At 39.5% G+C, this 27,752-nt stretch overlaps 1 protein-coding gene across 5 annotated transcripts in view; it reads right to left on the bottom strand.

Annotated features, from left to right (window-relative positions):
- Positions 1–2,508: 2,508 nt before the first annotated feature.
- The window catches only part of ZDHHC14 (zDHHC palmitoyltransferase 14), a 160,357-nt gene continuing 135,113 nt past the window's right edge, over positions 2,509–27,752 (bottom strand). For 3 of the 5 annotated variants that reach the window (XM_074948680.1, XM_074948679.1, XM_074948684.1), the window contains 4 exons: positions 26,591–26,693; positions 22,673–22,782; positions 21,771–21,873; positions 2,572–7,343 (listed from right to left, as the gene is read on the bottom strand). In XM_074948680.1, coding sequence (XP_074804781.1) covers positions 6,942–7,343; positions 21,771–21,873; positions 22,673–22,782; positions 26,591–26,693 — 718 coding nt within the window. In that variant the 3' untranslated portion in view covers positions 2,572–6,941. Of the gene's footprint in view, positions 7,344–21,770; positions 21,874–22,672; positions 22,783–26,590; positions 26,694–27,752 lie in introns of all 5 variants that reach the window. The other 2 variants (XM_074948683.1, XM_074948681.1) reach the window with 2 other exon arrangements.

The following is a 27,752-nucleotide window of genomic DNA, read 5'->3' as shown; positions in this document are numbered from 1 at the left end:
ACCCCTGTAGGACACAGTCTAACATGAGCTCTTTGCTAAGCCAAAACTTGTGTTATGTGAGGTGTATGAACAGGAGCTACCTACACCTGGCCTAATCCTCAAACACTTAGCCTAGCCCAAAGACACCACCACATTTGCTAAATTGTACCACCCTTTACAGTACCTGCAACTTTACACAGAGGATGGCATTTAACAACACTTTCCACTTACCTATCATTAAACCCATAGACCACTCTCATATCCCACCTCACGGCTGACAAACCCCACAGAAAGACCCGAGTGCACCATTTGACAAAACCTGCAGAACTTAGCACCAAAATGAGACATACTGGATCTCTCAAGGTATACCTGAACTTATTTCTTTTGCTCACACACACGAGGGGGAGGTAGGAAGTCAGAGCAAGAAAATTGGCTCAGACTCCCCCACTCCACATGGGCAGGGTTCCCTCAGAACTTTTCATACCACAGTGAAAGCTCTGCCAAGCTACTTCAACTAATGCACCCTCCATTCCACAAAGCTAGATCTAACTCAGTGAATGCAAATGGAGGGCATGAAGATAATCCCCAGTGGCTATTGCCAGCTTCAAGGGGTCAGAGTTAAGGTTGTGTTGGCGTGTACCTTAACTGTATTTCCTGGTTTTCAGAGGAGAGGCTTGAGTGAAGCTGAACTCAACCTTTTGGAATGGCAAAAGTTACCACTGGGAAACCTTACCTGTGGGTTAACTAAGTACATTGTTGGTGAATTTTACTTCTGTTTCTACAGCAAAGTGAACAGAGAGTGACCCATATTCTATTCTGGTTTGTGCACCATCAATAGAACAGTTAATTAAATCCCATCTGTAGACTCTTTACTCATGATTATGCACAAGCCAGAGGAACTAAGCTTGAATTTCAGGTCCTAGGTTAAGTTTGTAAGAATGGTACTTAAGAAAACCTTTTTCCTTACCAAGGGAGAAAATCTCATCTAGAAGAAATTGAGAAGCAAACACAGAACCCCATTATGCCAATGTAACAGCCGTTAATGATATGAAATATAAAACATCAGACCTATAGCTACTGTCTTAAAATCATTGGATGAAATCCTGGCTGTATTAAAGTCAATGGCAAACCTCTCTGACTTCAACGGGGCCAGGATTTTACCTGTTCTCCTTTACATATTCCTTTACATACTCCTTTATTCTCATTTATTTCTCAATTAATATGCAGATCAGGGTTGTCCTAAGGGGAGGATTTTAGTACTCCTTTCTGTCTCCTCTCATGTGTCCTCTGCTCCAAGTCTGACCTTATTTCTTCCTCTTCTTTTTTCTCTATTTATAGTTGTTTCCACATTATTGATTCACTTTAGTATTGCAATACCTTCGTACTCACCGTCTCCTGAAGCTTCGTATTCTGTTTTCTAGGCTTTGCGTCCTTTTACTCTTCTTCACTTTCTTCCCTGTTCATTCCATCTCTCTGTCTCCAGCCTTCGTTTCACTCTTCTCTTCTCTCTCCTTCCTACCCTTGCTTTCTCCTTCCTTTTGCCATTCATTCACTCTTCTCTCAATCATCCCCTTAGTCCATTGTTTTCCCTCCCTGCTTCACCCCAGAAATAGGCTCCATCTCATCCCTTCATGCCCCTCTGCAAGCTTCTGTTTCCATCCGATGTAGGACAGGAGGGAGAAATGCAACTAAATCAGAGGAAGGCTTTCCACTTGCAACACAGAGTCAGAATTAATCAGATTCCATATTGATTTTGTTTTGTACGGGCTCAAGATATTGTCGGGTGGGTTCACTGGCAACATGTGACTGGTCTGGTGGTAGTCCTTGAGGTGCACATGTACTCAGTGAGCCTGCTGTCAATTGCAAAATCTTAGCTGGCCGAATTCTCCTTCAGGCAGCCAAAGGGGCAACCAAAAGCTGAGACAGAACACAAGATGGACCTTGAAAATTGGGATATTCCGCCTATAGATGGTTTATACCTGCATATGTAGAACCTAAATGTACTTAGGTTCATTCATATTTAAGGCCCAACTATATCTGAAGTTGGAGGAAAGACAGAAATATGTTCTTTCCACTTTTTAAAAAAATCAGTTGTTCAATAACTGATGTTAAAAACTGACACTCAGTGTGGGTCTTATGGATAAACATATTTCTGTTCAGGATCTAGATCTTGTAGAGGTTGCTCCCCCCCCCCCCATTACTAACACCGTAGTAGTTCCCTCCCACACTAAAAACTAGAAGAATGAGGAACACACTTTCCTACATGCAACATTGAAGTTGTGTTGATTTTAGAGCCTAAATACATTGACAGATCAGAAGTGCAGCTTTCAGTAGCTCCTTGTTACTGGTTACTACTATGCTGCTCCTGCAGTTACTAATGTGGTGTCAAGAACAATTAAGACAATTATTCATTTAAAGCCTCAAATATTGTATAATGCATCTATTGTAAATGCCAAGATTTATGTAGGGAAAAATCTTTGTAGCATCACAAGTTGGTCATCTGCCTTACAAATCATGCTGCATGTAATTCCTGAGGTTTATGAGATCTGAAAATAATTGCAATTTGCCTGACCCATTCATCGACTAAGACCAGCTGCAAAGAATCTAATCTTCTCTCTACACAATTTTTAATGGCTTAATTAACATAGTAATCACTTGGATTTGAAAATACATCTTGCCTGTATTATTAGTAACATGTACAATGCGCAAGTTGATCAAGGATTCACTGATTTACAAAATGCAATCATCTCTGACATTTATTACAATGAGAACAACATTACTGTTTAATCATTAGTAATATAAAATTACTTTAAAAATAGAGAGGTCTTTGAGAAAACAAGAAAAAGGAGCCTTTTAAAAACAGATCTTATTTATGAAGAATTGCATTTCATCGTACACAGTCTTGTACTGTATACCCACCTAGAGGGGAAAAAATATTAAAAAAAACAATGAAAGGGGAAAAAATTTCTGCCAGATTAACCAGCATAGTGAACTTCTACACATTTACAGGTACTTTTAGTAAAAACATACATTTACTTTTCTGTAAACATCAACTTCCATTTAGATTCTGCATTTATACAAATCAGAAGGTACCAGTATGAAGAACATTCAAACTTTTTATAAGATTAATTCAACATAATGTACTAACGTTTAAGGAAAAGAACAACAAAGGAGAAAGCAAAATATTCAAAGAGAAACAAATACAGCAATGTGGCCCTGGATTATCAGTTTGAATCTCTGGTACCTTGTGCTCTGCAATGCAAACAAAATACAATCAAAGCTAAGAATCCTGCAGAACAAGGGATGGTTAGTTATTTTGCTGAACGGTGCCATATGTGTATGTGAATTCCATCTGAGGGAGCTCACATGATGGAAAGCAGTTGCTGCTGGGGAAAAGTAAGACGGAAGAGTTGCCCTATACAGGAATTTCAGTCATTCTGACGATGGACACACTGATTTTAATCTGTTAATCAAGAACTGTAACTATAGAAACAATTAATTCAGTTCCGGTATTTTCCAGCAGATGTCCTCACAAGTCAATAGTGTCAACCAGAGATGCCACCATAACAAAAACTCTGGGGTGGGGAAGGAAAGGAGAATAGATTCAAATTAAGGTGACATGAAAACGTGTAAATAAAAACAAGGTAATGGTAACAATACACTATTTTATTTATCATTCTTAAATATAATCTTGAAAGATTATAAACAAAGGGCAAAAAAAAATATGGCATATCACCGGAATCTGAATGAATAAATGGCTCTAAAATGGGTATTCACAGTACTTCAGTTCTGTTGTCAGACTTTCTATCTCCCTCTCCAGCACTGAAAAAGCAAAAGGTTCTAAAAGTGATGGTCTATCATTTTAAACATTTAAATGTGAAGAGTGATCAGTGTGTTTCAGTTGGGGAATAACATAAAACCCTGTACAATATCCCTTTCTCTTACGTAAGAATGTCACTATAAACCATATCACAGACATACAGTTGATGTGTTTCTGCCTCCACTACTTGCTACTGGTAAGGACATACAAATGTTGCCACCAAATGGAGTTTCCTGTAAGCATGAGATGCCTTGGGTATTCCTGTGAAATTGCAAGCAGATGAATTTATAAATAAAGGTGATCCTCAGAGTTAGCTCAATAGCTGTGAAGTTTAAATACCACAGTAAAATATTTATCTTATTTGTTCTTTCACATAGTGGATAATCAATCCTTGGTACATTGATATCTGTAGAATTAATAAAATATTAAGACCCACTTAGCTACAGATTCAATCAAGTATTGTTTCTGTAAGGTTATACAGTAATTTCCCCTAGTGGCAACTGATTTCAAACAACTTTACCTTCTACTAACAAGAACAGAAATATTTCACTTACTGTTCAGTACTATGAGCAAAGGATAATGTTTTCCCCCTTTTTTTCACTAGCAAAATTTTAGTGCTTATGTCAGGGAAGGCTGATAACACTAACCAAAGCAAATAAAATGTGACAAAGTGCTATGAATGCTTCCTCCAAAACCTGTTCATCCAAAATAGTCTTGAGATGAAACATCCATTTTTGTTCTCAGCTCTAAAAGAATACAAACAGTGCAGTGGTTTTGTAATAAGCATTCATCATGGGCTAGGTTAAGAACACAAACTTTGGTGTTTCTGAGAGGTGAGAGTACACTGTATTGGATTATTATAATTATTTGGGTGCCCTCAAATCACTCTGACATTCAATATGCTTTGAGCACTTAATTCCCTTAGGCTCCTTTGAAAATCCCAGGCATAAGTAATACACTCTCCTTCCCACTACCAGAGCTAGTGCTGTTAGACTGGTGGAAACTCATGGATATGCACCTCGCTAAGTTTTTCTGTCAGCCCCATCTCCATAGTACCTGACTGTCTAGCTGTGGATTGGAATCCAGCACAAAGGGAGTTCTTCTTCGGAAAGGACATACCCAAAAAGAGAGAGAACATCTGAAAAAGAATTTCTGAGCAACCTTGCGAGACTGAATAGGAAAAGAAACTGAGAAGCTATATCCCCTTATGTGAAAGCTTGCAAACATTTTAATGACTCACCATCACTATTAATGATGGAGCATGCATAGACTCATTGCAATTTAGGGCAGGAAGGGACTTCAAAAGGTCATCTAGTCCATCCATAACCAACTGTGAAATGGAACCCAGGAAATCAGTTGATGTTATCAAAGTTTTCCTTCTATATTTTCTATACCTACAACTAGGTGAAAGGTAATATCACCATTTAGAGAAATAAAATTGGTTACAAAACCTCAAAGTCTGAGGGCTCTTGTCAGCATGTCATCTGACATTTCAATAGCATAAATGGCTGTATTCCAAGAGGCTTATTGTGCTCTTTTTTAAAAATATGGCATTTTTTTTCACTTGACGTCCGTGAATGACCATGTTTCAATGTGGCAGGAATGTCATGCTTCTTGATCGATCAAGGAAACATTTTATATAATAGCAATTTGCAGTTGAAATAATATCTTGAGCTTGATGGAAAGACTCTCTGCATTTAATTTATCCTGAGAAGAGATTATTGCGGGTTCTAGAATCTGAAAAACAATTCAGATACAGTAAATTACAACGTTTGAGTTCTCTCAGCTTATGCACAGGGTCCTCTTCAATTGTTCCTGAGTGGAGATATTTTCCATAAACCATAACCCTTATTTTCCCGAATCACAAACTGAAGCATAGAACAACTCTGTAATATAAATATTTCCATTTTAAATAATGGATGAAAATATACAGGTGAAAACTTATGACTGGACAGCAGCTACAGTGTATCGCTTGTTTGTTCAGGTTCACTCCATTGACTTTTCTCTTCCTTCTGAAGCCTAACATCCAGGAGTTTAGGTCCTAAGCAGATATTAAGTATCTGTACTTAATACACAGGTTTGCTGTAGAAACACGGTGTTACCAAAACAGACAGCCTATACAAAGCTATACATAATACTAAAGCAAAACAATTCATGGTCAGATTTTCCCTGTGGCGGCTGGGCTCATTATGCAAATACATCAAAGTCAAAAACATAACCCCCTGATAGACTAAGTCATCCAAATGGGACTTTTCTTTTCCAGTAAACTGTATAAGGATAACTGTACGCATATTCAAAGAAACAGGATGTAATTTTATTGGATGTCCGCAGGTAATCTTATCACACAAGGGAATGGAAGAATCTGTGGTATGGCACAACACAATACCTTATTCTAAACAATTAAATAGAAGGTTAAATGATATGTAGCATGATAAAAATCAGTAGCCTCCATATTTTAGGCACCACTGATTAATTTAAAATAAAATTTAATAAATTGAAAAAAATAACGTTGTCCATTGGTTAATCTATTGCACCGTCTTTAAATGAAACAGCACTTTGAAACTCACAAATAAAAAAGCAGCACTCTCTTTTAATACCAACACCACTGTAACACATACCTTAGCGTGGCATGCAAATCCACATCTGCAGTCATTTTTTGTATTAACAAATGGAATGGTTATTTTCTATTTCAAATATTAGTAGCATAACATGTAAGTGCAGATCATTCTGGCCACAAGTGTGGTAAGCCTTAACAAGTGTGTATTACAAGAGCATAAAATGCATAATGTAACACTTACATCCAAAAACCTCTCTTTTTTATATTGTAACATAGGCCGTCCTACAGGTAGAATTACAAGTTGCTGGACCCACATCTTCAGTTAACAGGATTACTGACCTTTCCTGGTTTTATTTAAAAAATAGAAGCAGTCACCATCAAAGCAGAACCATTAACAATCCAGTCAAAAGAATGCCATAGTTCCTTTGAAAAAATAATTCGTCCATTTAGCAAACTCCATTACATGGGAAAGTTTTCATTATATAGGCATGTTGGAGTCTTACGGTGGTACTGTAAAGTCTTTCCTGTTGGGTATACATTTGTACAACCACTATGATATGGTATAATATCATCAATAAAAATTGGTCAAACTGAGCTAAGCTTCACAAGACCACGCACTGAGTCTTCATGCAATGAATCTTGGCTAGCTAGGCTCAGGATGTGCATGGTATGGCTGTGTGTTATAGGGCTCCCTGCTGGCAGCATACCAGGAGGTGATGGAGCTTCCTCAGGAGTGAGAAACTGATGACCTTCATGTTCCTCTTTTAACGGTATCATGTCTGTCAAACCGGTTTCTGATGTGAGATTTGGCATGGAGGACGGTGGTGTCGGCTGCCCTAAGGTTAGCGTGGCACAAGGAGGGCCGATAGTGGTCTTTCCTGGTAAAGGTAGCTCTTCACTAGTTATGCTGGGTTCACTCTGTAGTAGTGGTGTGGCAGCAGCCTGTAAAACGAATTTAGTGCTCTGAATGCACTGATCTTGATCACACTGAAGGGGGTCAAAACCCATATAGGGCAAACAAAACAGAAATGGGAGGATGTGGACAGAAGAGGTATGGAAAAAAATGGGATGTGAGAAGAAAGAAGAGAGTCATTAGTATCATTCCAGGGTTAGACTGCTGACAAAAAAAGAGCATGCATAACTAAACCAGCTGCATTCTGGGATGAAAGTCGGAGTAGACTATGATAAACATTACAGTGTATGAGAGTCAGGGACTTCAGCTGACTCTAAAGAGGTATTTTCTAAACAACTTTAACTTAGTTGGTTATTATTTATTCTTACTTGAAAATCTTGGAAATGCCTAATGATCTGGTTTTGCTTGGTTCGGTGCATATTTGGACAAAAGTGGCAGCTCAAATGTCACTGACTCCAAAAAGCATTTCAGCAGGCAGCTGGACAATTTTAACACAGCAACTTTTACTCTAGGATGGCTAGGAATTCAGAAAAAATCTTAAGCCATATCGCAAATATCTTTTTGAGTTTTAGAGCACTAGGTTTGTCTCCTTTCTATTTATTTTATCAGGCTTCACGTAACCTGAGAATTACTGAGCTACAGAAGAGCTTTTTCAGGGCAAACATCCCTTTGAATGCAGCCAGTTTTGTAAAAATTCATCTAGTAATACAGTCTCATTGCCCAAGATTTTGCTTCCCAAATTGTTTAAGCTGTTAATATTCTTCAGCCAGGAGATATGTACAAAACAATTATCAACCTGCAGCTTGATCACATGGACTTGATAGAAAAGTTCACTTCCATGGTTTTTTATGCTGCTTATTCATTTGTTTAATCTTGACAGTATGGAGGATCAAAACATAGCTGATTAAACATTTGTTTTCTGGCAAGCATCCAAGATTTTTTAAACATAATGGACCAAATTCACACACCTGTAACTCCATTTAAGCCAGCAGAATTTCACCAGGAATTAATTTGACCTAAAATCATATTTACAAGGACAGTATTTGCAAAAATTAGTCAGTCAATCCCCAAGGTGGCCGAGTTGTTAACCACAATACTGTAATATGTCCAACTAACTAAAAATTGAAACATGTTCATGGGCAAACCATTGATTGGCAAAGATATCATCCCTTCTTCAAAAAAATCTATACCAAGGCATCAGTTTTGAGGTAACTGCTCTTTAAGGGAGAAGGCTGGAGTCTATAGCCTAGGGGTAACCAAGGAGGCCCTGCCCACCCTAGGATTGAGCTATCTAAACATGAAGAGGCAGCTGAGAGAGACACAGGGGAGTAGAAGCCATGTATGCTGTAGTTGGTGGTGATTTCTCTGTCTCCAGGACACCGGTCTAATCAGACTCAGATACTTGGTGTTATGTCTGAGAGCTCTGAACCAGGGTCCTGAGGTGAGAGTCTTATGAACCATTTATTGTAACTGCTCCTGCCCTTATGCCTTATTAAAGAGAACATGCTATTTTATTAGTGTGTATTGGCTTCTCCTCTGTCTTCCCCTGCTGCTCCCAGGCTGTTAAAGTGAACCTACTATTGCCCCAATCAGGGGAAATTAAGGTGCAGCCCAGCACCCTACTCACACCCCTGAGTGACATAAGTTTTGCCAACATAGGCTGTAGTGTAGGCATATTCTTAATCAATTGCCTGCCACTGCTGTGGTCTTGGGCATTGGTGCACCACTCAGATCCCCCACCAGGCGAAATGGCTCCACAGAAGCTACAATAAAATATAGTGCATAATGACCATATAATCCCAATACATAGGGCACAAATGATAAGATACTCTAAATGGTTTAGGAGCCTAACTCCCATTTCCTTTTAGTGGGACTTGGGCACTTCTGAAACTTTCACCCACAATGTAGTTTGTACACTCCTTATGCAGTTTCATCTTCCAGAATGATGTATACATTGAGTTTCAAATACATTCTTTTCTTTCATACAATTCTCTTATTCAAGGCTTGGTGGTGAGCATTCAGGCCTGGATCTAGCAAAGCACTGAAGCATGTAAGTCAGAGGTCTCAACATGCAGCCTGTGGAGTTATTTCCCACGGCCCGCCATAGCTCCCCTGCCCCCCGCCTCCTCCCCCCGCCTCTGCCCCCTCAAGCGCGCCACGTCCGCACTCCTGCACTTCCCACCACTAAACAGCTGTTTGGCGGTGCTTAGGACTTTCCATGGGGGGAGGAGCAAGAACGTGGCGCGCTCAGGAGAGGAGATGGAGGACAAGCGGGGCTGGGGCAGGGATTTGGGGAAGGGGTTGGAATAGGGGCAGGGGGGTAGGGAGTTGGGGTGCAGACTTTGGGGAAGGGGTTGGAATGGGGATGGGGAAAGGGTGGGAAGAGGCGGGGCAGGGGCAGGGCCTCATGGAGGGGGAGGAGTGGGGGGCGGGGCCGGGGGCGCTTTTGTATCTTTGTATGAAAAGGTGTCAGTGATGTGGCCCTTGGGCCAATGTACTAGTCCTCATGTGGCCCTCGTGGTGATTTGAGTTTGAGATCCCTGATGTAAGTAGTTCCATATGACTTTAAAAGCTTAAAGCTGAGCACATACTTCAGTGCTTTGCTGGGAAGGGGCAGGGTGTTCAGCACCTTGCAGGATCAAGTCCTTGATTGGCTATTCATTGTGAAGACCCATTCTTGATTAATAAATGGCTATTTCACCCCATCCCAAGTAATTAACTAAGCTATAGCCCCTGCATCAACCTTATTAGGAATGCCCTACAAAAATGGGGTCAGCATTCTAATCCTTCCAAGGAGACGACAAATTCCATCTTCTCTGAGAAGTACTAGTCAAACACTATACTCTTACACAACAAAGGCTATAACCACCAGAGCATACTCATAATAAATAATTTTAGCAGCTGATTTATTGCCTTAGTGATGTTTCAGCATTTATCTTCAAAAGCAGATCATTGCCTAATGTGTTCCAGCACCATAAGTACACAATTTAAATAGCATGAAGGCAATTTACTTAGAGTTATGTAATGGTCTGTATTAAATCATTTTAATTGAATTCTAATTCATTGAATTCTAATTCATTGTAACTGAACCAACATCTCAAAGATACTGAGAAAGAAGCTTGATAAAGCTCCATTAAAAAGGAAGCCATACATTTATCAGAGTTTAATGTGTATAAAAGAGCATTCTCCTTTTTCTCCACTTCCATGAGTCCTCCCCTTTTCTGAAGGTTGGTACCACATCTCATTTCCTGACAACTACTCTCTACCTGGTACATCCCCAGCACTCCATCCCTTTTCCAAAATAATTTTCAGTAGTTTGGTAAATTCGTGAGCTAAATCCTTAATACCCTAAGAAGCATATCATCTGGACCAACTGACTCATAGTTGTTCATATTTCCCTAGTAATTCCTCCCCTGCCTTTTATCAATTGCTATTTCAAGTCCTCTTTTAAAAACACTCCTTCCAACAAGCCTACACACCACAGTCCTCCCTTCGGAGGAGCATTCACAACAATTATTGGGTGGGTGGGTGGGGGGGAATGAATCTAACAAGATACATGCTATACTTCACTATTCATTCACACTGCGTTTTGTTGCCTCCTTGAGTTTGCATACTGTCTACTACCCTAGATTTCAAACTCTTCATGGCAGGCACTATGCCTTTTTACATGGTTTGTAAGTCACCTTGCTCATTGTTGGTGCTATATATAAAAGATTATTAAAGAACAACATATTTCTCACTTCTTACTCTGTTAAGATGATTTCCTACCAAATGTGTAGTTATGCCAGTTCATATATACAGTACAATAATTATTAATGATTTATACAGTGTCAACTTGTGATAGCAACAAATTACTTGTGTGGTTCAACTAAAGAAAAGAGAACAGTTGGAACAGATCAGTGACAATCTCTAGTGCTTTTTTGTTGTTCAGATGCACCATTTCCTTACACAGCTTCTGTTTAGGTTTCCAATATTCTGCATTTCATGAACCGTGATCAAATATGCAACTTTTTATGTAAAATATAACAGTAAACAGCTTTCCACAATCTTAAACAGGCAAATCTTGGGACATACTCGGTTTTAAATTTGTTTTGAGAATGGATTATAGTGGGATTTATATTATAAGAGGCATATGCATGAAATTAATCTCTCAAATCTATGGCATTTTTATGCAAGTATAACACTCTTCGATTTGTGATATACACAAGCTATCAAAAAGAGAATTGTCTACGAAGATAATCTGAAGGTGTTCCCTGATTACATGATATGTTTACTGGGTGACACAAAGTACAAGGGGGGAAATGTTAGTAGGAAGTGCCCTCAAAGATATTCCACTGAAGTTTTCAATATTAAAATTTTAGATTAAAAAACCCCCTAAAAAGCCAACAATGGGGTATCAAACTATTTATAGGTCAATTGTTCAAAAAGATTGGAGTTAAGCCCCTTGGCTCCTTTTTCCTCTAGATTCTATCATCCGATTTTGTTTGCTGTACACAGCTTCCCCCTTTTTAGTGGAGCAGCTGACTGAGCCTAAAAATACGGGATCAAGTGCTTGTAAGTACACAAGTTCGACTGTGTATATTATATAAATATATCTATATGGAAATTTGTCATTTTGATATTTATTTTCACACCAACAGCCACGTACCAAATGCAAACTAGACAATATGAAAAAGCTAATTCTTTACTGTATTTTACAAATAATTCATACAAAGAAGTGGATGCACACAGGTTTTCTGAAGAAAATTTGATTTTACCCCACACAATATATATTATTAGAGCTCTTGTTCATATTAATATAGCTCTCACACTAACACCACCAGCAGCAATTCTATTAGTTTTAAATGCAAAATTAACTTCATAGCTAAAATTCTCTAATAGCAATATCTTTAAAAATGTTACAATTCTTGAAGTACTTAAGAAAAGGCTGCACAACAGAGTTCTCTAACGAGCTACAAATAAAACACAAACAATAATAAATGGTTAAGAGGAGGATTGGTTGAACTGAATGATGGAGTTATGACTTAGTGGGCATACCTGAAACCTAGTGAGATGAAACACTTAACTGGCATGTCAGTTTAGATGTGCACAATCTATATGTGAAAGACGGAGGGACGGAAGGTGAAACTGTATATCAATGTACACAATGCCAGCAAGCTATCTTTTGACAGTGAAGGATAGGATGATGATATACTTGGTGAGAATGGAAGGAATTGTGTTTGTGCAGTGTCCAGTGCAGTGGGGCACCAATCCCAACTGGGGCCTTTAGGTGCTATCCTAATAGAAATATTTACTACTACTAATAATTGTAATGATGGAAGGAATGAAAAGCAAAGGAAAAAGTACAATGCTACAGATCACGTGGAGAATGAGAATTAAAATTTCATGGATCAAACCTTGAAGTGCTAAAAAACATAAGATAGTCCTTTTATGAATATCCTTACCCAGAGGATAACCTGTTTGTTACTCTTCAGATGTATATGTATGAAAACGATTCCTAGGATTTGTGGAGGGCAGCGTTATGACTCCAGCCAGAGGCTCTACATCTTGCAGAAAGGGAAGAAATGGAGGACTGAGAATAATTGGGAACTTGGCACCAATGACTGTAAACTACCAAGGCACTAAGGAACAGATGCCTACGATGCGATAGCACAAATGTTAGATTTAAAAAAAGGAAGTTAAGGAAATTAAGAAATGGACCAAGCATGATGTAAAGGGTGGAAATATTAAGATTTACCAGTTGGTAACAAGGTGGAGAATCCTAAGAGACACCATTCTTAACAACAAACTACAATTCCTCTGGGAGGTGGCAGTGTGTGTGTGTGCGCACAGAATGAAAAGTATTAAATGTTGCTTTATAATGGACTGCCAAAAGAACTGAGGGTAAAAATACCCTGTATTAGAAATCAAATCAGAATACAAAGAATCAATTCAGGCTTGTAAGGAAAAGATAAATACAAGAGAAATGCAGATTGACTTAACGGTAGGCACAAGGAGTAAGGGGAATAAGAGCTTTCACAGATCGATGAGAGGAAAAAAGAACTAAATAGAAAGTAGGAATAAATGAGGAGAGGGTAACAGACGATTCCATAATGGCTGAGATACTGCAGTCCTTGCTTAAAAAAAAAAAAGGAAAAAAAAAACGATACCAAAAAAACCCAACTCTTTAAACAAGAGAGAGGGTATTTGGACAATTGTGAAGTAATGAAGACCTTGTAAAAATAGGGTATTAAGGAGTTAGCTCATGAATTTACCAAACTACTGAAAATTATTTTGGAAAAGGGATGGGGTGCTAGGGATGTACGAGGCAGAGGGTCGTGGTTGGGAAATCAAATGTGGTACCAATCTTCAGAAAAGGATAGTGTGATCCTGGTAATTACCATCTGGTAAATCTAATTTCAGACCCTAGTCAAATAATGGAAATATTGAGAGAAAAAACTTTGTAAACATCTAGAAAATAAGCCTCCAGTTTGTGAAGAACAAATTACACCAAACAATCTTTGTCTCAGTGCTTTGAGACGACTGCAAAATCAGTGAATGAAGAGAATGCAGATGTAATTATCAAGATTGAAGTAAATCATTCAATGGACAGCTACACAAAATCTCAATGGCAAAATTATTGCAAATGCCCTTAAATATAAAAACAGATTGTAAATAGGATGATGGATCACAAATAAGGATAGTTATAAAAGGTACTGTATTGCATTGGAAGGAGGAGTGTAGTGGATTGCCATTGAGATTGGTCTTTGAGTTAACCTTAAAATCTTCAGTGATAAGACCTTGAAGAGGGCAAACACCACATTAAATTCACAAATGATGCTGAACAAGAAGATGCTGTGAAAAATGAAGATATAAAACAAAGCATCCTAGATATATTAAAAGATGGGAGCTGGAATTAAAATGAGATTCTGCCTGGAAAGATGCAAGCCAGTGGGGAAAATATTCTGAAACAGTCAATTTTAATTCAACCTGGAAAGAAATAATGAGGGAGACACAGAAGTCATAGAGCAGAGAATATTAGATGAGTCATCACTGAATCATGGCAGAAACAGGCCAATGAGATTGTGTTCCATAGATAGAATCATTACAGTATAGCACAGCACAGAAAAGTGATAACTGTTCTCTGTATGGTTTGGTGGGACTGCCCCTGGACTTTTGCATCCACTTAGAATTATAGAATATTAGGGGTGGAAGGGACCTCAGGAGGTCATCTAGTTCAACCCCCTGCTCAAAGCAGGGCCAATCCCCAATTAAATCATCCCAGCCAGAGCTTTGTCAAGCCTGGCCTTAAGAACCTCAAAGGAAGGAGATTCAACCACCTCCCTAGGTAACACATTCCAGTGCTTCACCACCCTCTTAGTTAAAAAGTTTTTCCTAATATCCAACCTAAACCTCCCCCACTGCAACTTGAGACCATTACTCCTTGTTCTGTCATCTGCTACCACTGAGAACAGTCTAGATCCATCCTCTTCAGAACCCCCTTTCAGGTAGTTGAAAGCAGCTATCAAATCCCCCCTTGTCCTTCTCTTCCACAGACTAAACAATCCCAATCAGCCTCTCCTCATAACTCATGTGTTCCAGTCCCCTGATCAATTTTGTTGCCCTCTGCTGGACGCTTTCCAATTTTTCCACATCCTTCTTGTAGTGTGGGGCTCAAAATTGGCCACAGTACTGCAGATGAGGCCTCACCAATGTCGAATAGAGGGGAATGATCACATCCCTCCATCTGCTAGCAATGCCCCTACTTATGCAGCCCAAAATGCCATGAGCCTTCTTGGCAACAAGGGCACACTGTTGACTCATATCCAGCTTCTAGTCCACTGTAAACCCTAGGTCCTTTTCTGCAGAACTGCTGCCGAGCCATTCAGTCCCTAGTCTGTAGCGGTGCATAGGATTCTTCCATCTTAAGTGCAGGACTCTGCACTTGTCCTTGTTGAACCTCATCAGATTTCTTTTGGCCCAATCCTCTAATTTGTCTAGGTCCTTCTGTATCTTATCCCTACCCTCCAGTGTATCTACCACTCCTCCCAGTTTGGTGTTATCTGCAAATTTGCTGAGGGTGCAGTACACGCCATCCTCCAGATCATTAATGAAGATATTGAACAAAACCGGCCCCAGGACGGACCCTTGGGGCACTCTGCTTGATACAGGCTGCCAACTAGACATGGAGCCATTGGTCACTACCCGTTGAGCCAGACAATCTAGCCAACTTGCTATCTACCTTATAGTCCATTCATCCAGCCCATACTTCTTTAACTTGCTGGCAAGAATACTGTGGGAGACCATATCAAAAGCTTTGCTAAAGTCAAGGAATAACACATCCACTGCTTTCCCCTCTCTCGTCATAGAAGGCAGTTAGATTAGTCAGGCATGACTTGCCCTTGGTGAATCCATGCTGACTGTTCCTGATCACTTTCCTCTCCTCTAAGTGCTTCAGAATTGATTCCTTGAGGACCTGCTCCATGATTTTTCCAGGGACTGAGGTGAGGCTGACTGGCCTGTAGTTCCCCGGATCCTCCTCCTTCCCTTTTTTAAAGATGGGCACTATGTTAGCCTTTTTCCAGTCGTCCGGGACCTCCCCTGGTCACCATGAGTTTTCAAAGATAATGGCCAATGGCTCTGCAATCACATCCGCCAACTCCTTTAGATTCATAGATACTAAGGTCAGAAAGGACCATTATGATCATCTAGTCTGACCTCCTGCACAACGCAGGCCACAGAATCTCACCCACCCACTCCTGAGAAAAACCTCTCACCTATATCTGAGCCACTGAAGTCCTCAAATCGTGGTTTAAAGACTTCAAGAAGCAGAGAATCCTCCAGCAAGTGACCCGTGCCCCATGCTATAGAGGAAGGCAAAAAACCTCCAGGGCCTCTTCCAATCTGCCCCGGAGGAAAATTCCTTCCTGATCCCAAATATGGCCATCAGCTAAACCCTGAGCATATGGGCAAGATTCACCAGCAGGAAAGAATTCTCTGTAGTAACTCAGATCCCACCCCATCTAACATCCCATCACAGGCCATTGGCGCATCCGGCCCCATGGACTTGTGCTCGTCCAGCTTTTCTAAATAGTCCCGAACCACTTCTTTCTCCACAGAGGGCTGGTCACCTCCTCCCCATGCTGTGCTGCCCAGTGCAGTAGTCTGGGATCTGACCTTGTTCGTGAAGACAGAGGCAAAAAAAGCATTGAGTACATTAGCTTTTTCCACATCCTCTGTCACTAGATTGCCTCCCTCATTCAATAAGGGGCCCACACTTTCCTTGACTTTCTTCTTGTTGCTAACATACCTGAAGAAACCTTTCTTGTTACTCTTAACATCTCTTGCTAGCTGCAACTCCAAGTGTGACTTGGCCTTCCTGATTTCACTCCTGCATGCCTGAGCAATATTTTTATACTCCTCCCTGGTCATTTGTCCAATCTTCCACTTCTTGTAAGCTTCTTTTTTGTGTTTAAGATCACTTCCGGGAACATGACCAACAACAAGAAGGTGAGACAGACCAGTGAAAAAAATGGCAAGTGGATAGGAGGGCTTGACTTATGCGGAAAGATTTATGGCCTGATTCTATAAAGACTAACTCAACTGCTTAACTTTATATGCTATGATTGGTCCTACTGAGGTCAGTGGTACTCAGGGTACATAAAGTTAAGCCCACAGGAAGTCTTTGAAGGATTGGGGCATAAGAGAGCAAAATGTGCAGCTAAATGTGACTAAAGAGGATCATAAAGAAAACCTGCCCATAAATGTTCAAGAACAGAGAAGAATATTTTGGGTCAATGGGTTAATTAGAATTAATGCCCTGAAATTAAGACAAATTTAGTGTGATATTGGGACAATGAGCTATACTAGATCCACGTTTCCACCAAATAGTCTCTTAAAAATAGCACTGGTAATTACTGTAGAATAGCACAATGATCTAGGGCTGCATGTAAATGGACAGCCCTTACCATGTCCTCACCTGAGCTCACAGATGCAGGGCTAGTCCCCAAACATGACCTCCAGTCCTAGGATAGGGCTTTTTTCAAAAAAATAAACTAACAACTCCACCACAAGCATATGGCTTAGCCTAAGCTTCTTCTCTCAGCTTGGTTGTCCCTCCAGGACCATCTGCCTTAGCTCTGTGGAGAGCAGCTCTCTCATATTTAAGATATAGCCATGTCTTTGGTGGTCTCTCCAAAGGGTCTTTCTCTAGATAGTCTCTCTGCTGCATAGCCTTTGCCAGTAAGGACAGTTGGTGCCAGAAATCCGGTGCAATGAAATCTGTACCCTCCCAAGCAGACTTTCCATGTACTTCTCCAATGTTATCAAATTCGCTAATTCTATTAATATCTGTGTCTTGAGCAGGGCTGGATTAACGCAGGGGCTTTAGGGGCTACAGCACAGGGCCTTGGGCTAAGGGACTCCTGCAAAAATAAATCCATAATTATATACAATTCAGTGGTCACCAACCCGTCGATCGCGGCGCCTCTGTCAGTCAACTGCAATCTCCGGGCTGCTAAAAGTCCATCAGCGCAGCAGGGAAGTGGCTGTCTGCTGGCTCCCAGAAGTGGCTGGCTGCTGGCATGTCTCTGTAGCCCCTGACGGGGCGGGGGGTGGGTGGGGGGTGGCTGCCCCCTCCCCAGCACCACCTCCACAGAAACTGGCCAATGGGAGCGGTGGGGGCGGCACTTGCTATGCTATGCTGCAGATGGCATAGGCCTTCACCACCCCCAAAAAAATCTCCTCTAGCTGTCAGCAGTGGTAACTATAGTATTAGCAAAAAGAAAAGGAGTACTTGTGGCACCTTAGAGACTAACCAATTTATTTGAGCACAAGCTTTCGTGAGCTACAGCTCACTATTAGCAGTTATCCTACAACAAAAATGAGAACTAGAGGGAAGGTCAGTTACAGATGGAGAAGGTCTCGTTCTATCTGCTGTTCAGCAGTACTTACACAACAGTAAAAACATCACAGAAATTCACAATAAATTGATGCTTCCATAGTGAGGTTGAGGTCATGCCCTACCTACTTAGCAACTGCTGCTAGGTAAGCAAGCTGTCACTGCCTTGTAGCAAAAGCAGCCTGTAAGACAACTGCAAAAATATACTCTAGGAATTATTTTGGGGAAGTCCTACAGCTTGTATTATACAGGTGGTCAGACTAGCTGATCACAGTGTTCCCTTTTGGCCTTGGAATCTATGAAAAGACCGAAGAGTGGATATTTGAGGGTTCTGGGGGAGTTTGTATCTAGGAGAAAGACAGGACTTGGCAGATAGCTGAAGACAGGCTGCTGGAATCCTAACTGGAAATGGAAAAGCTGGTAAGGACTCAGAGCTAGCAGCAAGGCTAACTGAAGGTGACAGGAAGGGAAAAGACTTGTAGCGTGGCAGAGTCCAAAGTCCAGGATATGAATGAGGACGATTTTTTAATGGAGCTTAAAGATGGAACGGGACTATCACAGAATCGTAGAAATGTAGGACTAGAAGGGACAATGATAGGTTATCTAGTTTAGCCCCTTGCACTGTCAAGTAAGCCGGATTCACCTGAGGAGCCGCCTGAGGTCGCAAGTATGGTCCATTGGAAGGTAGGAGAGCATGCAACTGAGAGCAAGGAATGTGAGGGAAGGTTGGAAAAGGAGTTGTGAGCAGCAACAAAGATATGCTCTGTCACTAGACTATCAGACTGGCTACAGAAAGGAAGTTAAGAACCCTTTTCTGAACTATGTTAAGTATAAAAAATGAACAATTTTGGATAGGTAAGAGATATGACCTTGTGCTAAAGATCAACAAAAGTCAGGGGAGATTTTTGAAGGTTCAAATGTTGCTTAGGCACTTAACTCCACTGGAAGCCAATTGAGGGCTGGCACCTTTCTCCCATTTGTGTATTTGAAAATCTGCCCATAATTTATATACAATGTGTGGAGGTGTGCGTCTTTGGCCTATAAGTTCTAGGACTGGAAGGTACAGCAACTTGAGAGACAAGATGTCAGAGACTCTTAAAAATATTTCTATATGTAAACACATGTCCTATTCAATCTTCCAAGTGTCCCCTGTGAAGTCATTTTCAGGCATGAAGGCTGGACAGTTGTCATAAAGGGTTCAAAGTGACTATGCTCTTTTCTGTGGCTTATCTTTATCCAAGGGTTTTCCCACCTCAGGTCCACTGAAATTCATTCCATCACAAGGCAAGTCCTAAAGCATTTGATGATCTAATTCCAATACCTAAAGCTATAATACTGTGTGCCTATATACATCACTCTTTAACCAGCAGCATGCACTGGTCTGACTCAATTCCCCCTTTACATTTGATCATCTCAGTACATTTCATGATCAATGTTGCAAGAGCTTTCCACTTTTCCAGAGATACGAAAGCTGCAGAGTCAGTCTGTTGACAGGCTATTCGATCATGAGTATCTGGTAGGCGATGAGTATTCTGTTCTTATAAAACCTGTGTGTCACAGTGACTTCACCAGCTTCAGAGGTCCCAGATGCACAAATATGACTGTATTAGTGAATTTAATTAGGTACATGCTTTGAAGCATATAAACTATAGTATGGGCATATCTATGTTGTAGAACAGGGGTTCTCAAACTTCATTGCACCATGACCCCCTTCTAACAACAAAAATTACTACAAAGAAAAAAGAAAAGGAGTACTTGTGGCACCTTAGAGACTAACCAGTTTATTTGAGCATGAGCTTTCGTGAGCTACAGCTCACTTCATCGGATGCATAGCATATCGATCCGATGAAGTGAGCTGTAGCTCACGAAAGCTCATGCTCAAATAAACTGGTTAGTCTCTAAGGTGCCACAAGTACTCCTTTTCTTTTTTCTTTTTACGAATACAGACTAACACGGCTGTTACTCTGAAATCAAAAATTACTACATGACCCCAGAATGGGGGACTGAAGCCTGAGCCCAAAGGCTTCAGCCCCAGGCAGTGAGTGGGCTTTGGCTTCAGCCTGGGCAGTGGGGCTCGGGCTTCAGCCTTGGGCAGTGGGTCTTGGACTTCAGCTTCGGCCCTGGGTCTCAGAAAGTCTAAGCCAGCCCTAGCGACCCCATTAAAAAGGGGTCCCAACCCACAGATTGAGAACTGCTGTTGTAGAGAGTTGTAACAGAACTTGATGCTGAAAGCAAAGGCTAAATGTATATGGACTGGGATGATCAAAGAGATCTGCTGGAAGAGACTCCATGTTATGTCTGTATACTTGTTCCAAAGTGACAGAACAACATGACGAAGACCTACTGTGGCTAATTTGTCTCTGTATATAAGAATCCTGACAGAGTCCAAGGAAGTTTGGCTGAGGGTGTCCTGAAACATTTCAATATATTTCCAGAATTTTAGAGTTTGAGGTAAGCTTCTTGAGTAGAACTTGCACTGAGACCTAGCATGGCCTGCCCTGTAAGTGTCTGACAAAAAGCTTAAGATAAATGCTGTGATTGTACTTGAAGTCACTTAGGTACTTCTTGTTAAAAATTATAAAAAATATTAAAATTTATTTTAAAAAATTAACATTATAAAGAAAACTGACAACCATTCCACTAAATCCTTGCAGCAATAAATGGAAACAATTCTAAAATCTTAGAGCAGAATCTTTATAAAAGTTTAAGTGATCGTAAAGCTCACAAAGTCATGAGAAGTGTATTCTTTCTTCAGTCAAAAATCAAGACTGAAATTATGCTAGAAGACTGTGGTGCGAATTGATCTCCCTCCCTCTCTCCCTCCCTCCCTTTCTCCCTCCCTCCAAGGAAATAAAAAGTGCATTGAGTCATACGTTTAATGAATCTTTGACATATCCTCACAATCTACATAGTGGAAGAACAAGAGATCAGAAGTTGGCATCTTTGCTACTTATTCTCTTCTTCTTGGCACTGGAAGTCATGCTTTTCTGATGTGAGGTCCTTTGCCATCAAGGGGCACAACAGGAACCATTGGCACATTTTTGGAAGATATTTTAAAGTTTTGAATATGGTACTGAGGTTGCCTGTTGTTCATTAGAAGTTCAAAGTCCCACTCCTTTTTCTCAAAATGCACCCCCCATCTTAAACATATACTCTTGTTAACCTGTCCTGTATAAATATGTATCAGTCTAGACAAATCTGCACTGAACAGGCAAAGGAAGAGAGTATGTGAGAAGAATACAGTACCAAATGATACTCTGTTCTGCAAAACTGATGAATCCACGACAACTGAATAGCCCAGTTCAAAACAAGGCAGGTATCAACAGGATATGTCAAAGTGACACTGTATATTCAATCGCCAATAGATTTCAAGTGTAGGGGAAAAAAAGCCACTTATTTTCTATTGTCCATGAGTAAAAACTATCATTATTGTATAGATATAGATAAAAACCTTGATTTCTTACTGCATAAACCTATTGCAGTATAGTTAATAATGAATAATTCCACCTATCAGAGTGGCAGCTGTATCCAGTTAGTTTATTACTTGATTAGTTCACATGAAAGCGGAGAAGGGAAACATTCACAGGGATCTTGATGAACAACACTATGGGATGGTTCCTACCATGTTGCTTTGAGACTGCGTTGCCCCATACATTGTAATGCCATTTGATGGTGCTGCTGGCTGTGGTGTATCTGGCTGTATAAATCCTCTTCTGTCAATTAGACTACAGAATAATAATAAAAAAACCCATACAAGATTGTTAGAAAGATTGTTATGATTAATAATTCTCCACCTCCAATAAAAATAGGTTTCAATATTACATTATTTGTGCAAAATTTTAACACACAAAGGTAAAAACAGAGGGAACAGTGTGAGAGAAACACAAAATGAACAGTCTGGTGAAGAACTTGAACAAAGAGCTGTTTGCTGGAATTCTGAAAGTAGGGTGATCCCGCTGTGTATTACAGTCTGACTTTGGTTTTGCCAGCTAATATCTATGTACAAGACTATGTACACTTCTAAATAAACTAGACTTACAGCTCGTCTACACTGCCCCACAGTTTGGACTACAGGAGCATGAACAGCAGCGCGCACCAAAGTGCTGTGCTGCAACTCCTCTGTGTGGATGGTGTGGGTGCAAACTAAAAGGAATACAATGTACAAGCAAAGGAGTAATTACATTATTCTGTTTTCTGAAAACAATTAACTGCTTGGAGTTCCTCACTTCCAACAGCTATAAATGCTGCAATGAAAGATCAAAGAACCACCAAACAAGTTTATTTATGTTACAGGTGTATGAACCTGTACTTTAACTGTTTTACTAGATCTAATTGCTGACTCAGCCATAAAACAGAGTCAGCAACTTACTTGCATCCGTGATCTAAAAAGATCAGTTTCACTAAATAGTATAATGAAGACCTGTTTCAGTTGAGCAAACTGAAGTACGATAACAAAAGTCAAACTTAGATCAGTAAGTCTGTGGTCTCATCCTATACAAAAACATTACTTTTAGTAACCCTTACCTTGGAGAGATGGGCCCGCACAGCGCTGCACAACAATTAGTAAAGATGTTGCCATAACTGTATGGATTGTAATTCTCTTTACCTCTTTTATTTGACCAAGATCCTTTAATCTGAAGAGACATGAATATAAAATATCAGATACTATGTCACATACAATTGCTGGGGCAAATTAGGGGTAATCACAGTAACAACAAATATAATAATCATTATTTATGATTTGGGGAAGAAAAGAGGAAAAGAATGTTTAAAAGCATGTCTGTACTAACCCCACAGTCCTGAAAGGGCTTTGGGAGAATCTCCATGACGCAACCACATAGAGGCTACATCCACTATTTCAATTTCAGAATATGTAGGTTGGAGTAATGGCTACTAAGCAAACCTATAGCCCACACATGGGTGAGAGAATGAATTCCATGTCCCCTGTTGTCTATGTAGTTCCCTGAATACGGACTGAATAATTCAGGCTTTTCATGGGAAGGAGGTGAGTTAGTAAATTCCTTAGTAAGTCTGAGGAAGAGTCCTTGCTTTTCTGCCTTGAAAAATAAAGAATAGGCATGCTGCACTGTCATAATTCCCTGTTATCTGAGGGTTTTCCATGGAAAGCGTTTTATTTAACAACATGGAAGACAATTAGCTCTGTCTATATAGCCAAAGTTGACCCCAGTTCAAAAACAGATAAGGACTAGTATTTCATCTCACCTGTTTTATTTCACAAGTATGATGCATATTCTTCAATTTATTACTGAAAAATGCTCTGCCCTGCATCTTTATGCTTTGTATTTTGTAAAATACACAATTATAACTTAGCCCTTAGGCAATGACCAAAATATATTTGACACACACAAAAATACTAGGTTTGGGGTTATCACACAATTTTAAAAAAAGCTACAAAAATAGATAAAAATAAAAAGTAAATTTGGAGTAATTCCTTCAAAAAGCTTATGTCAGTATATTTGGATTAAATGGCAAAACTGAACAATGCTCTCTTATACCATCTGTTAGTTAGCTTTAGTCTTCCCTTTAGTCTCAATAATTCTTAATAATCTGGTTAGGAGAGACATGAAGTATCTGTTTTCACAGTTAGTTAAATGAACTGTTGTGACACTGGAACCGATGGACCCATCCTCCATGTAGAACAGAGACTGTAAAAGCGGATGACCTCTGAACTAATGATTTCTTCTCTGTTGAGAGAACCTGCCCTCAATTGCCAGAGCACTCAAACAAAATTTAGTTTAAATGGCAGAAAGTCAAAGACAGACAAGACACATGATGGAACTTGTTTTCAAAACCAGACTGGTTGATATTTTCTGAAACTTTTTTCAAGTCTGAATTGTTTTTGAATTACAGATTATGTAGGATTCTAGTGGAAAACATTGGGAAAAGGGTGCTATAGACAGCTGGATACTTCCCCACTGCACTGAAGTGTATAAAATACAGAGACTTTTTGAAGGACTGGCTTTCACTTGCATTTTGTTCTTTTTGTTTGTTTGTTTCTTCTTCTGTGTTTGTCATTTTCTGTTCCCAGAAACTGGTCTAATGGGTCTTATTGAACCTTGGTTATAACTAGAGCTGTCAAGCGATTAAAAAATTTATTGTGATTAATCGCGCTGTAAACAACAATAGAATACCATTTATTTTAAATATTTTTGGATGTTTATTACATTTTCAAATATATTAATTTCAATTACAACACAGAATACAAAGTGTACAGTGCTCTCTTGGTATGTATTTTTTATTACAAATATTTGCACTGTAAAAAACAAAATGTATTTTTCAGTTCATCTCATATAAGTACTGTAGTGCAATCTCTTTATCATGAAAGTTGAACTTACAAATGTAGAATTATGTACAAAAAAAACTGCATTCAAAAATAAAACAGTGTTAAACTTTAGAGCCTACAAGTCCACTCAGTCCTACGTCTTGGTCAGCCAATCACTCTGACAAACAAGGTTGGTTACAATTTGCAGGAGATAATGCTGCCTGGTTCTTGTTTACAATGTCACCTGAAAGTGAGAACAGGCGTTCGCATGGCACTGTTGTAGCTGGCGTTGCAAGATATTTATGTGCTAAAGATTCATATGTCCCTTAATGCTTCAACCACCATTCCAGAGAACATGCTTCCATGCTGGTGATGGGTTCTGCTTGATAACGATCCAAAGCAGTGTGGGCTGACACATGTTCATTTTCATCATCTGAGTCAGATGCCACCAGCAGAAGGCTGATTTTGTTTTTTGGTGGTTCGGGTTCTGTAGTTTCTGCATTGGAGCATTGCTCTTTTAAGACTTCTAAAAGCATGCTCCACACCTTGTCCCTCTCAGATTTTGGATGGCACTTCAGATTCTTAAACCTTGGGTTGAGCGGTGTAGCTATTTTTAGAAATCTCACACAGGTACCTTCTTTGCGTTTTGTCAAATTTGCAGTGAAAGTGTTCTTAAAATGAACATGTGCTGGGTCATCATCCGAGACTGCTACAACATGAAATATATGCAGAATGCAGGTAAAACAGAGCAGGAGACATACAATTCTCCCCCCAAGGAGTACAGCCACAAATTTAATTAAAAAGAACAGGAGTACTTGTGGCACCTTAGAGACTAACGAATTTATCAGAGCATAAGCTTTCGTGGGCTACAGCCCACTTCATCGGATGCATAGAATGGAATATATAGTAAGAAGAGATATATATACATACAGAGAAGTTGGATATATATCTTCTTACTATATGTTCCATTCTATGCATCCGATAAAGTGGGCTGTAGCCCACGAAAGCTTATGCTCTAATAAATTTGTTAGTGTCTAAGGTGCCACAAGTCCTCCTGTTCTTTTTGCGGATACAGACTAACACGGCTGCTACTCTAAACCTAACAAATTTAATTGACGCATTATTTTTTTAACGAGCATCATCAGCATGTCCTCTGGAATGGTGGCTGAAGCATGAAGGGGCATATGAATGTTTAGCATATCTGGAATGTAAATACCTTGCAACGCGGGCTACAAAAGTGCCATGCGGACGCCTGTTCTCACTTTCAGGTGACATTGTAAATAAGAAGCAGGCAGTATCTCCCGTCAATGTAAACAAACTTGTTTGTCTTAGCGATTGGAAGAATAAGAAGGGCTGAATAGACCTGTAAGCTCTAAAGTTTTACATTGTTTTGTTTTTGAGTACAGTTATGTTACAAAAAAATCTATATTTGTAAGTTACACCTTCACGATAAAGAGATTGCATCACAGTACTTGTATGAGGTGTATTGAAAAATACTGTTTTGTTATTTTTACAGTGCAAATATTTGTAATAAAAATAATAATATAAAGCGATCACTGAGCACTTTGTATTCTGTGTTGTAATTGAAATCAACATTGAAAATGTAGAAAAACATCCAAAAGTATTTAATAAATTTCAACTGGTATTCTATTGTTATTAAGTGCAATGAATCGCAATTAATTTTTTAATCACGATTAATTTTTTTGAGTTAATCGCGTGAGTTAACTGCGATTGACAATTCTAGTTATAACCCAATCAATATTTTTCCATCTAATGTCAAAAAGGATTAAAACTACCCTGCAAGTTTAAGGAGGATGTTTATCATCATATATAGTTATTAAGAAGCAAAGCTTCATACTACGAGAAAGAATTCTGAAGTTTTTAGAACTAGGGGTAGAATGCACTAAACACCTAATGAATCTCTAAAACCGTGGTCACTGCATCACTGTTACCAGGTCATGGTGCCCTATCACCTCCTTCCTCACCAAGACACGCATACCAATATGCAGATAGGTTTTTTGGGGGGGGAAGGGAGGCGGGGAAACTCAGTAAGATCTACAGAAAGGAAACTGAAAATACAGACAATGAAAGTTAACAATCCTTTAATATTTACTAAATGAAAACAGGTATGCAATTACACCATGAAGTCAAGAACTTACATCTTCATTTGTTGTTTGATTGGAGCTGATCAAATATGTATGAAAACCTGAGAGACCAACAATAGACCAAACGGAAAAAAAACACACGACAGCTTCCAGCACAGTGATTAAAAGTCAAGGAAGTACAAATTTGAATGAAATCTAATAATAATTAATAATAGCACTCACATAGTGATTTGTGTCTTTAAAGTACTGAACTTTGAATTCTGCACAAACATTTGCTGAGTAATCTTCACAACACCCGTATTAGGAAAGTATGTAAGTAAATGGAACTACAGTTTCACTTACAGACAGACAGACAGAGAGCTTCATTCCATGACTTTACTCAAGGCCACACAATGAGTCAGTGACAAAGATGAGATTAGAACTGTGTTTACATAGCACCTAGCACAAGGGGTGGTGGCCCATGATTATGGCTTCTAGGAGCTACAATAATTCAAATAAATAAGAACAGTTTAGAAGTTTCTGGCTTCCAGTCACACGTAAAATCTATTAGACCAGTGAGACTCAGAATGAGACTTGCAAGCAGCTCTTTAATGTGCCTCCTGAGGCTCTTTGCAGCACATGATATTAAAACACTGTGATTTAATTATTAACCAATCAGAATACTTTTACTATGTTATTAACCAAGTGTAGTTGATAAAATAATATTTGGTCAGTCATTTCTTGTGGGAATAATATATATAAACTAAATATTTCATCATCATACTGTTTCAATATGAATATATAGTATTATAGTAAATGAAACAATTAATTCACACTAGTGTAGCTTTTTTGGGTAATGTGGATTGCTAATTTGGCTCCTGAACCACTGAGGTCTGAGTATCACTGTAGTAGACCATGCTGTCTGTCCTCTGTAACTGAAGCAGAGATCCTGATTATACATGTCCTACAAAATCATAATGACAATGTATTAGCCCAGGTATGCTACAAATTCCACTTGCTCTCCATTACCATCATGATTACATTCACTGCTCTGTTACAAACATCCACCCACCCACCCACACACACACACACACACACTTGCCATAAGCAAGTGACTGTGGAATTTGCAAGGCCTGTTTACAACTTTTACCTTTGTGAATTTTCCTACTGGGAAACAATGCACTGAAAAGCACCGAAAACCTTTTATTCACTATTACAGAATGAACATAAGCAAGAT

This window comes from Natator depressus, chromosome 3 (assembly GCF_965152275.1).
Source record: "Natator depressus isolate rNatDep1 chromosome 3, rNatDep2.hap1, whole genome shotgun sequence".
NCBI lineage: Eukaryota > Metazoa > Chordata > Testudines > Cheloniidae > Natator > Natator depressus.
This window is presented reverse-complemented; position numbering and strand designations above follow the sequence as displayed.